Source organism: Myotis myotis, unplaced genomic scaffold, assembly GCF_014108235.1.
Source record: "Myotis myotis isolate mMyoMyo1 unplaced genomic scaffold, mMyoMyo1.p scaffold_m19_p_2, whole genome shotgun sequence".
Lineage (NCBI taxonomy): Eukaryota > Metazoa > Chordata > Mammalia > Chiroptera > Vespertilionidae > Myotis > Myotis myotis.
The window spans coordinates 33,935,141-33,947,893 of record NW_023416324.1 but is presented as its reverse complement, the minus strand read 5'-3'; the positions used below and the strand labels follow the sequence as shown (position 1 = coordinate 33,947,893).

The 12,753-nt window shown below is 41.3% G+C and overlaps 1 protein-coding gene across 7 annotated transcripts in view; it reads left to right on the top strand.

The window, feature by feature from the left end:
• Window positions 1–12,753, top strand: part of FAF1 (Fas associated factor 1) — a 372,784-nt gene that overhangs the window by 63,208 nt on the left and 296,823 nt on the right. For 5 of the 7 annotated variants that reach the window (XM_036349475.1, XM_036349474.1, XM_036349476.1 and 2 more), the window contains one exon: window positions 9,918–9,964. In XM_036349475.1, coding sequence (XP_036205368.1) covers window positions 9,918–9,964 — 47 coding nt within the window. Of the gene's footprint in view, window positions 1–9,917; window positions 9,965–10,638; window positions 10,911–12,753 lie in introns of all 7 variants that reach the window. The other 2 variants (XM_036349479.1, XM_036349480.1) reach the window with 1 other exon arrangement.

Genomic DNA, 12,753 nt, shown 5'->3' with positions numbered 1-12,753 from the left:
AGCCCTCAGGGGATGTCCTCCTGACGGCTTAGGGAGCGGGCCTAAGCCGCAGTCTGGCCTCCCTCAGCGGGAGGCAACTGGGCTGATCAGGGGAAGGCGCCAGCCCCATCACCCCGCTGCTGCAGCCACTGCCAGCCACCATAGCCACCAAGGTGTTTTCATCAACACGGACTCCAGTCCCTTCACCATGAAAAAATGACAGCTTTCTTAGGCATTTTCAAGATGGGTCTTTCATAGGATATGACATTTCTTTCTTTCTTTTTTATTTTTTATCCTCACCTGAGGATATGTTTCCATTGATTTTTTTAGAGAGTGTGGAAGAGAGAGGAGAGACAGAGAGAAACATCAGTGTGAGAGAGAGACACTTTGATTGGTTGCCTCCTGCATGAGCTCTGACCTGGGCCCTGGCCAGAGAGGAGCCTGCAACCTAGGTACATGCCCTTGATCATAATTGAACCCAGACCCTGTGGTCGGCAGGCCGAGGCTTTATCCACTGAGCCAAACCAGCTAGGGCAGGATATGACGTTTCTTAGCCCCTCCAGCTGCGGACCTTCGTTTTTTTCCTCCAGGAGTGTGGTGGAAAAACCCTAGATTACCTTCTTGGATTCTTATAACCCAAGTTACCAAGAACACTGCAAGTGGCAGCGTATAGGGAGCTTCGCCAATGAGCGGTCAATAAAGGTGTTTACACTCGAACTGGTTTGGCTCAGTGGATAGAGCGTCGGCCTGCAGACTGAAGGGTCCCAGGTTTGATTCCTGTTAAGGGCATGTACCTTGGTTGAGGGCACATCCCCAGTGGGGAGTGTGCAGGAGGCAGCTTATCGATGTTTCTCTCTCATCGATGTTTCCGACTGTCTATCCCTCTCCCCACTTTTCTATAAAAAAAATCAATAAAATATATTTAAAAAAAGAAAAGAAAAGGTGTTTCCTCTGCAGCTCATGAGCAGAGGACCCCCTGCATTGTGTCCACTGTGCTAGGGGTGTGTCCCTGCCGCCGGGGGCAGGTAGGGGGGCTCATGCCCCCAAGGCTGGCAGCCAGCCTTGCGTTGTGGGCGCTGGGCTTGGGGGCGTGCGGAAACCCTGGACCGCGTGCGCGGCGGCCGCCGGGTCTCTGCATGCCCCCGAAGCCGGCAGCCAGCTCCACACGTTGTGGGCGCCAGGCTGGGGGGCAGGCGGACCTGGGCCACGTGGCGGCCACCGTTGCTGGGAGCACACCTCCCAGACCAGCAGCCCTGCATTGTGGGTGCCAGGCTGGGGGGTGTGGACCCAGGCTGCTGCTTGACGCCCATGCGAGCGGCCATGGGGCGGGAACATCGACTTGGTGTCTGTGCCCGTAGGCCCGGAGTGGCCAGGGGCATGCCAGGGTCCTACGCGCGGGCCTACAGGCTAGGAGTGGTCTGGGTCCTGAGGATGTTCCTGGGACCCAGGTTGCTCGGTGCCTGTGTATGCAAATTAGCTCGCCATCTTTGGGTTAATTTGCATATTCACTCCTGATTGGCTGGTGAACATGGCTGATGGACAGTCAATTTACATGTTTCTCTTTTATTATATAGGATGTACTGTTTGTTGAAGTGGTCAATCTGAATTTATCTAATGTTGTCACAGAAAATTTATAAGAACAACCTTTTTAAAAAATGTGTGTCTTAAATGACACCTTAGGGATGATGAGATGGCTAAACAGTGTTTAATCTAGATCTCTCTGATGTGGATGCACATATCTTCCACCAGCCTGACTAAAAAGGATATAGCAAGGCACCAAGGTTTGATGGTGTGTGCGTGCCAGAATCTAATGACCAGACTACTATTAACCTCACAATTCCTTTCACGCCACTAATAATGCTTTCTTAAAATTTGGAACAATATTTTTCTTATTTTACTCACTTGCAAAAGCAGTTTGGCTCATGACATTTAAACAACTGAAATGTTGGCCCTTGGTTTGTCAATAATTGGCAGCTCAGTTACAGGATGCAGTATAGCTGCCCAGATTTAGAAGAAACAAGTGGAATAGGAAAAAAGAGAAGGGTGAGTGGGTAGAGTCTTGGTTTCCTGATGTTTCCACTAAGTAGTACAAAATGCTGTGAAAGAGGAATGGACTTTTGGGAAGGCGTGTTGCCTTTGACTGCCTTTAATCCTGTGCAGCAGTCTCAGTTTCCTACTTACCCTGGCATACATGCCTGTTTTCTATTGTGGAATGTGTTGAGGAAGGCAGCAGATGGGTGTTAGCACTTTGAGGTTAGGCTCTAATGAGAGGCCGCTTAGTTGAGGGTGAATCAATTTATGGTTTATAACACACGATGTTAGTATCTCACAGTTGGTAATACTGTGAAAGCCAAATTGTGAGACTTATTGAACAGATAGTTTAAGAATAGTGTCTTTTTTATGTATTCTGTTCCACCAAACAACAGATTTTCTGACTAGCCTGGTTCCATTTTTCACCTTTATGTTAGAGTATAGCTTCTTGCAGTAGTATACCTCCCTGCCCCACTTTTCTCCACATGAGTGTACCACACTACATCTTTCATAAAAGTTGTTGCACCAGTTACATTACTGTTGGCACATTATGAGAGTTCCAGATATTCTATGTCTTTGCCAGTACTTGATATTGTCAAACTTTTTATTTTTATCCATTCCCTTGGGCATATAGATCGATCAGCTGCCTGTATTTCATTGTGGTTTTAATTTATACTGCCCTGATTTGTAATGGCCATTTGGTTATGTTCTTTTCTAAGTACCCACTCAAATCTCTTGCTTAGTTTTCTACTGGATTATATGTCTTTTTGCTGTTGATTTGCAAGAGTTCTATATATTTTCTGTTTAGGAGTTCTTTGTTTGCTCTATGTGTTGTGAAGATCTTCTTCCATTCTGTGGCTTGCCTTTTTGCTTTTAAATGGGGTTCTTAATGAGCAGGAATGACTAATTTTAATATAGTTCTGCTTATTAATCTTTTCCTTAATTGAATTTGCTTTTTGAGTCCTGTTTTTTTAAATAAAGAAACCTGTCTATCCTAAGCTAATGAAGATGTTCTTCTAGATTTTTTTTTTTAAAAGCTTTGTTTTTTACATTTAGATTATAATTCATTTGGAGTTGATTTTTGTGTGTGGTATGAGATAGGCTCACATTTTTTTCTTCTTCTCATGGATATCCATTTGATTTATTATTATTTATTGAAAAGACCATTCTTTGTCATAAATCAAGTATTCCTATATGTGTGGATCTGCTTATGAATTCTTTATTCTGTTCCATTGCTCTACCTGCTTATTCTTTTTTTTTTTTTTTTTTGGATCTTCAAAACTTGACTTTATTAGGAAAATTATTGACATGAAATCATCTTAGTGCATGATCAATGGGTTTACCTCGCCTTTCCAATGTCATCTCCACAACCTGCTGGGAATCCCTCGTCTCCGTCCTCCCTCCACACAGAGAAGGGACTCCCCAGCCTGGACTGGGACCAGAATACGAAGGAATTGCTGACTTCAGCAAAGCTGAGACGCACCTTTGCAGGGGCAGCTCTCAGAGTCTCTGGTCTCCATGATGCGTGCAGAGATGCAGCCTGTCCCAGCTGATGGGGGGACCATCGTCTTCCTTTCAGAGGAGAATTTCCCAGGGCTAGTGGGCCACAGTGCACACTCCGGGGTCATCAGAAGTTACATCTTGTGCTTGAAAGCCCTCTGCTAGCTGCAAGGAGCCAGTCACAAAAGACCGCATATTGTATGAGTCCATAAAAATGTCCAGAACTGGCCAATCTGTAGAGATGGACAGCAAATGAGTGTTTGCCAAGGGATAGGTGTGCAGGTGTGGGGAGTGAGGTGTGACAGCCAATGGTTTCTCTTGAGGTGAGTATGGTGATGATTGCATGGTCCTCTAAATATATTTCAAAACCATGGAATGCTACACTTTAAATAGTATGGAATTTTATGGCATGTAAATTAGATGTCAACCAAGCTGTTAAAAAATGTGTTTTTTTTTTAAATTAAATCTTTATTGTTCAGATTATTACATTTGTTCCTCTTTTTTTCCCCCCCGTAACTCCCCTCCTCCCAGTTCCCGCCCCACCCTCTGCCCCCATTCCCCACCCACTGTCCTCATCCATAGGTGCACGATTTTTGTCCAGTCTCTCCCCGCATCTCCCACACCCCTTTCCCCCCCAGGAATAGTCAGTCCATTCCCTTTCTATGTCCCTGATTCTATTATAATCACCAGTTCATTCTGTTCATCAGATTATTTATTCACTTGATTCTTAGATTCACTTGTTGATAGATGCATATTTGTTGTTCATAAGTTGTATCTTTACCTTTTTCTTCCTCTTCCTCTTCTTAAAGGATACCTTTCAGCATTTCATATAATCCTGGTTTGGTGGTGATGAACTCCTTTAGCTTTTCCTTATCTGTGAAGCTCTTTATCTGACCTTCAATTCTGAATGATAGCTTTGCTGGATAAAGTAATCTTGGTTGTAGGTTCTTGGTATTCATCACTTTGAATATTTCTTGCCACTCCCTTCTGGCCTGCAAAGTTTCTGTTGAGAAATCAGCTGACAGTCGTATGGGTATTCCCTTGTAGGTAACTGAGTTTCTTTCTCTTGCTGTTTTTAAGATTCTCTCTTTATCTTTTGCTCTTGGCATTTTAATTATGATGTGTCTTGGTGTGGTCCTCTTTGGATTCCTTTTGTTTGGGGTTCTCCGCGCTTCTTGGACCTGTAAGTCCATTTCTTTCACCAGGTGGGGGAAGTTTTCTGTCATTATTTCTTCAAATAGGTTTTCAATATCTTGCTCTCTCTCATCTTCTGGCACCCCTATAATTCTGATGTTGGTACGCTTGAAGCTGTCCCAGAGGCTCCTTACACTATCCTCGCATTTTTGGATTCTTTTTTCATTTTGCTTTTCCGGTTGGGTGTTTTTTGCTTGCTCGCATTTCAAATCATTGACTTGATTCTTGCGCTCCTCTGGTCTGCTGTCGGGAGTCTGTATAATATTCGTTATTTCAGTCCGTGTATGCTTAATTTCTAGTTGGTTCCCCAATATAAGATCGAGGGTCTTATTAGTTTTCTTATAGATCTCATTAAGTTTATCGGCGGCTTCTAAACAGTTCTTGAGAGACCTTAAAAGTGTGGTTCTGAACTCTATATCTTCCATTGACAATTTTGTCCTGTTTCTTTGTCTCCGCATTTTGTTATGCTTCCTTGGTGCACCCCCTAGTGGTCTTTGTTCGCAGTCTTATAGTTAAATCTTGATTGTTGTAGCTAATTCCAGGGAGGGTTTGACCTCCAGGCCAAGTGGCTATGAGAATCAGCTGTGTCAGCAGTGAGAGAACTTCTGTCCTCTAGGGAGGTGCTAATCTGGCGTTTGCCTGAGGCTATCCGGCAAATGCCTGTGTGCAGGGCTTGGGCGGGGCGGGTCGCACAGGATCAACAGGGTGGGCCGGAGAGAGCAGTTATGGCGGCTCTCAGTCCTGTCCCCAGGGGCTCTGCCTCTCTGAGTCCCAGCACCTGCTGCAAACCTCGGAGAGAAAGCTGCACTCGCTCTGACCGAAGCCAGACAGTCCTGCTTCTCCCGTTTGAGTCTGGGTCCCTAAAGACTCGCCTGTATCTGGAGCTCAGAGTCTGCGGCTCCCTCCTGATTGAAAACGCCAACCGCGCCCTCCGCCGCCAGCCCGCTCCGCGCACTCCGCACCTCAGAATTTGACTTCAGCACTGCGCCTCCTCTGAGTGTCCGTATGCGTTTCTCTTTCCTCCTAGTTGTAGGACTTCCACTCAGCCAGCGTTCCTGTGGTTCTGGGTGATGTCCCTTCCGTTTTTTGGTTTCACTTTTGAAGTAGTTGTTCAAAGCAGCAAACTCCGGCGTTAACCTATGCCGCCATCTTGGTTCTCTATTCTTTTTTTTTTTTATTTTTTATTCTTTTTTAAAAAATATATATTTTATTGATTTTCTACAGAGAGGAAGGGAGAGGGACAGAGAGTTAGAAACATCGATGAGAGAGAAACATCAATCAGCTGCCTCCTGCATACTCCCTACTGGGGATGTGCCCGCAACCAAGGTACATGCCCTTGACCTGAATCGAACCTGGGACCCTTCAGTCTGCAGGCCGATGCTCTATCCACTGAGCCAAACCGGTTAGGGCTACCTGTTTATTCTTGCTTCAATACTACCTTGTTTTATGTAATGTAAATTTTAAAAAGTCTTGATAATCTATTGGGGTAAATCTTTAAACTTTGTCCTTTCAAGATTATCTTGGTTATTCTTGAATCTTTCATATTCATATTCATATTCATATTCATATTCATATTCATATGACAATCAGATTATCAATTTCCACAAAAAAACATGCCAGGATTATAATTGAAATTATATTGAAAATGAAAATGAATCGGGAGAGAACATCTTTATAGCAAAAAGTCTTCAAATCCAGAATATCACAGAATTTATTGAACTAGTCTTTAATGCCTAGAAAATATTAATTTGATCTCTAGTTAAAGAAGTCAGATTAAGGGTTACTTGGGGTTGGTGGGGAATGATAGGGAAGGTACTACAGGGGAATGTAGGAATGAGTGCATGCATCTATTAAAACTTACAAAATTCTACACTTAAATGGAATCAATTTATCATCAATAAAGTCAATATTTAAAAAGAGAACCACTCAAACACACTAAAATAGCTGAAATTAAAAAGACTAACAACACCAAATGATGGTGAGGATTTAGGAGCACTGGAACTCTCATACATTGCTGATATGAATGTAACATAATACAACTACTTTGGAAACAGTTTGACAGTTTTATATAAAGTTAAACACACACTTACCATACAATCCCACAGTTCCACTCTCAGGAATTTGCCCAATAGAAATAAAAACATATGTCTACCAAACACTAGTACTGCTTTCCACTTATCCTTTAGTTTTAGTTGAGACATTTAGTTGTTTCATCCAGGAAGCTTTCTGAGCCTTCCTCAACTCTTGATTGTGTGGCTCTTCTTTGGACACTTAGCATCATTCATTTAACAAATAAACATTGAATGTCTTTTATGTGCTGGAACTGTGTTAGGCAATGGGATTAAGAGGTGAACAAAGTTGATATCATTTCTTCCATCATGGAGCCTACAGTCTAGTGAGAAAAGCAGACCTAAAACAAATAATCACCAAATAAGTAATTAGCAGTTATATGAAGGAATAGTATATGGTTTTATGTGAGAGTAAACCTGCCTGGATGGAGGTTGATCAAAGGAAAAAAAAATTAAAAAGTATATTTAACAGAAGCCCTTATGATTATTAAGATATAGGCATACAAAGAATGGGGAAACCGCATTGCAAATGATAAAGTATTTTCAAAGGCTCTAAGTAAGAAATAGAAGAACTTGATGTCTCTGAGGAATGAAGAGGCAGGCCCATTTTGGTTGTAGTATTAGCTCATTATACAGATGAGGAACCCGAGGCTCCGCGGTTCAGTGAATTAGATAGAATATACTAAGGTCATCAATGTAGTAAATGGGTGATAAATGGGTGAGTCTAGATTCAAACTTTGAATTTTATAAATCCTTAGTGTTCTTTCCATTATACCTTGGCATTCCCTAGTGAAATTTGTTCAAAATCTTTCCAACTGTGGTACTTTGTTTCTTTTCCAATACCATAGAACATTCTCTTACCATTTTGTATTTTTTTAGCAAAGTAGATATTGTATGTGGAACTATTGCTGTCAACAGAAAAGGGATAATTGACCTGGCACTAATCAGAGATGCTTCCATTGAATTTGTGGCTTTGAAAACTGATTTTAGCATTTGACTCAAAGGAGTAATTGAGCCTCTAGAGTTGTCAGGGCTATAGCATCTGCTGTGTACATTAATCTGTGGATCTCTTTGTGTGTGTGTGTGTGTGTGTGTGTGTGTGTGTGTGTGTGTGTGTCTGTGTGTGTGTGTGTTGGCCAGTAGAGCATTACAACTCTCAAACTTTGTAGCAAGCCTCTTATACTCTACTAGAGGCCCAGTGCACGAAATTCATGCACTTGCGGGGGGGGGGGGCGGGGGGGGGTTGTTCCTCAGCCCAGCCTGCACCCTCTCCAATCTGGGATCCCTCAGATTGCCGGCAGTCGGACATCCCTGTCACAATCTGGGACTGCTGGCTCCCAACCGCTCGCCTGCCTGCCTGCCTGATTGCCCCTAACCACTCCCCTGCCAGCCTAATCGATGCCTAACTGCTTCCCTGCCGGCCCGATTGCCCTCAACTGCCCTCCCCTGCTGGCCCGGTCACCCCCAGCTGCCCTCCCCTGTTTGCCCAGTCTCCCCCAACTGCCCTCCCCTGCTGGCCTGGTTGCCCCTAACTGCCCTCCCCTGCCGGCCATCTTGTGGTAGCCATCTTGTGACCACATGGGGGCACCATCTTGTGCAAGGGCGTGATGGTCAATTTGCATATAACCTCTTTACTATATAGGATTTTATTTCCATTCAACAGTATAACATTGTAAACTTGACCCACCTCTAGCAAAGATTCAAGTTAATATTTTACAAAATACTTAAACTCCTTTTGATGATTGCTTTCCAGATAGCTGATAAAACATTGAAATGTTAGCTTTATTTCTTTTCCATTTTGATGTGTACATAGATGGGGAAAGGGAGGGAAAAAGTTGTTATGATGCAAAGATGAAGTTGGATAGGACATTATTTTCCTCCAGACAATCTTCTCTATTACCCTGCAGTGAATTGCCCACAATCTAGGAGGTAACAGCCTGCTTGCTTAGAAGTCTTCAAAACTTATATGTCATGTCACTTTTGTGCAATGTTTAAGTAATTTGTGTCTTGTTAGCTTAAGACCAATTTTAGGAATCTATAATAATAAAAGCATAATATGCTAATTAGACTGGACAGCTGAACGACCTTCCGGACGTCACTCCAGACCTCCTTCCGTACAAAGCCACGGTGGCGGGGGCCGAGGCAGAGGCAGTTAGGGGCGATCAGGAAGGCAGGCAGAATGGTTGGGGGCGATCAGGCAGGCAGGCAGAGGCAGTTAGGGGAGATCAGGCAGGCAGGCAGGCAAGTGGTTAGGGGTAGTGAGGCAGGCAGGCAATCAGACATCCCCCAAGGGGTCCCGGATTGTGAGAGGGTGCAGGCTGGGTTGAGGGACACCTAGGCCCCCTCCCCCCTTTCCCCCCCTGCCTCCTTTTGTGATCTGATAAAATTGTGGTGTTGTGTTTATCAAAGAACTTTTGCCCCTATGCTTTTCCCTTTTACATGTTCTTTTGGAAAAAAAAATATTTTTATTGATTTCAGAGAGGAAGGGAGAGGGAGGGAGAAATTGAAACATCAATGATGAGAGAGAATCATTGATTGGCTGCCTCCTACACCCCCCCACCCCCCCACCAGGGATCGAGCCCACACCCAGGCATGTGCCCTGACAGGTAATCAAACTGTGACCTCCTGGTTCATGGGTTGACGCTCAAACCCTGAGCCCACAAGTTAGGCCCCTTTTAAATGTTCTTTAAAAAAAACCAGTGATTATAACATGAAAGAATGAATTTAGTTCCTGAGCTAATTTAAAAAATTCTTATTGGAGCTTTTCATTTGTGATTTTATATCTTGTTTTTTTCAACCTGAGGAAGAAAGTAATATTTAAAAGATTACATAAAGGTACTGAGTTTATTTATTTTGATATCCTTAAGCACTGGTTTTGTGGGTGTTTTGCTTGAATGAGGACTGTGGAATTAGCTTTTTTTTAACTCAAAATTTGGGAGTATTATGCCAAACACATGTTTTAAAATTTTTCTAAAATAAGATTTTATTATAGAGAAATAGAGGAAAATTTCATAGATAATATTTTGTATCATTAAGGAAACATTTAGTATTTTGTTTAGACTTCTCAAAACATATTTTTTTCTCTTACAATGTTCACCGCCCACTGTGATCTACCCCTGAACAATTGTTTGTTTCTGTTTGCAGGCAGCTATCAATGGTGTAATACCCCAGGAAAATGGCATTCTACAAAGGTATGTTATAAGGTGTTTAAAGGTAAGATGGGAATTTAGCAAAGCAAAAAAGAGACATTTGTTAATTTTTTGGTTTCACTTTTTGGTAGAGCATTTGACCTTTGGTATATAAGTTCATTTTAATATAGTTACTATTCTTTCAGATATTTTTTATTAGTTATATTTGCTAAAGTCTCAACTTTTAACTATATAATGTTATTTCAGATTGTGTGATATTTTTAAAGGTGGTTTTATTTTATTTTTAAGAAAGCTTTTCTTTCTTTTTTTTTTTTTAAAAAAATATATTTTATTGCTTTTTTACAGAGAGGAAGGGAGAGAGATAGAGAGTTAGAAACATCTGAGAGAGAAACATCGATCAGCTGCCTCCCGCACACCTCCCACTGGGGATATGCCCGAAACCCAGGCACATGCCCTTGACCGGAATCGAACCTGGGACCCTTCAGTCCGCAGGCCGACGCTCTATCCACTGAGCCAAACCGGTTTCGGCAAGAAAGCTTTTCTAGATCATCGTCTAATTTGTAAGATGAAGGAACCGAATCCTTTCAACCATTGGTAGTGAGAAAACAATACATGGTTGAATAGTGTCAGAGCATGGTTATCATCTACCTACACAGGCTTTATCTCCAATTTAACTACTTTCTTTTTTTTCCTTTTTTTTTTGTTTCTAAATTAAGCACATGATAACTTGCCATAATTTTAGTAAGTCCTAAAAATGAAACTTCCCGGAGCACTGAACTTCTTTACCTGAAGAATCCAGCATTGACATGTGGAATGGTCTTCGTGGTTTTGTGTCGTTGCCAGAAGATAAAATTGGAAGATGATGCCAAGAGATCTATAATTGTTACAAAATAATTTCTTTAATTACAAATACACTCATAACTTTTCTCCTTAAAATTGGAGACTTTCTAGTTTTGAATTAAAAGAGCACTCTATAAAGTCATAGGAGGTAAAACCATTCTCCCTTCCAAATGTAGTTTAATTGCTTGACATCCCCTCCTCCCTTTTCTCAATTCAAACTTTGGCTTGAATTTTAGTGGCTGGGATTTCTAAGTCACTGAAGCGTGATCCGCTAAGTGCAGATGAGGCAAACAGAAACAGCAGACTAGAAATGAGGTTGTTTTGGAGAGGAAGAAAAGTGCTATTGCAAAAACATAAAAAATTTCACAAGGAACAGCAAAATGTGCTGTACTTATAGGAAACTGTGTATATTTAGAAAGGAAGCAAAATTCTGTTTGATACCTGTATCACCCTTTGATTAATGGTTTTTAGGTGAAAGCAATGATAAATGGACCTATCCTTTCCCCCTTTTAAAAAACTGTCAGAGTTTCATCCAGAGTAAATATAGCTCATTTCCAAAGCTTGTGCTTAATTTTTTGTTTAATCTTTTTTTTTTTTTTTGGCTTCTAAAACATTTAATGCTAACCTTGTCTAGAAAGCAAACCAGATGATTATAGGAGCCTCCTTCATGATATTTTTTCTTCTTGGTTTAGAAAGTTTTAGACTGCAAAATATGTTCCAGTTTTATTCTTGAGTAAATGTTATTTTGTTTTTTGTGCCAAAATTTTTGCTTGCTAAACCCTTGTGGATTCAGCTGCTGGGTTCTGAGTACATACTGGATATATCTTGCATTTAATGGTATTTGCTATGGATGAAAGAACTGTAGAAATTCCCTTATCCCTGGAAACATCCCATCTCTCTTGTTGCCGGTGATACTTTTTGCTTAATATATTTTATAACTAGAGATTTATGAGTGAATTGATTACTATGTAATTGGTTACTGTGATATTTGGGGTATAACTTTCATCAGAGTGGGGTGTTTTTGTTTGCTTGTAAAATGAAAGGAATTAATGATGTCCACAGGAGAAAATCAGTTGTGTCTAGTTACAGTCTTCAATTATTTTCCTTCCTACTAACTTTTCTTCTTCAGCTTTGAAATCACTGTGGATTCGATATAACTGAAAATTATTCTGTATGGCTAATGGAAAATGAAAGAGGGCTTTTTGCACTTACTCATAGGCTTAACACTGAAAGTGGAAGACACAGTGCTAGGAATGGTATATGTTGGCAGTTAAAAGGATATTTGTATTGTATGTTTGATATTTATAATAAAGTTGAGTATAGTCTGTGAATACAAGTGACTCTTAATTTGTCAGTTTATACATTAACAGAGAAAAGAGTTACTAACAAGAGTTTAAACAAACAAACAAAAGAATTATTTTTGGAGGGAGAAGAGCCCAATCCCTCTGCTTTATAAAATTTTTTGAAATCAGATTTTTGTGTGAATTTAAAAGTGGGAATATGGTTTTTAATGTATCCGTAAAGTTGATGGGCAAAAAAACTTTTTTTAAAAAATAATTTTTTATTGATTTCAGAGAGGAAGGGGGGTGGGGGAGGAGAGAGAGAGAGAGAGAGAGAGAGAGAGAGAGAGAGAGAGATAGAGAGAGAGAGAGAGAGAGAGAGAAAGAAACAGAAACATCAATGATGAGAGAGAATCATTGATCAGCTGCCTCCTGTACGCCCCACACTAGGGATCTAGCCCACAACCCCAGTATGTGCCCTGACTGGGAATCGAACCGAGATCTCCTGGTTCATAGGTTGACGCTCAACCACTAAGCCAAGCCGGCTGGGCAACAACATTTTTTTTTATGTTTAACTTACTGTGCTAGGTAATTGACATATTTTTCCTTATTTAATACCCATTACAAATGTTAGGAGGTAAATGTGTTTGTGTAGCATAGATGAGGAAACTCAATGTTAGAGGGTTTACATAGACTCATTCAAGGTCACAG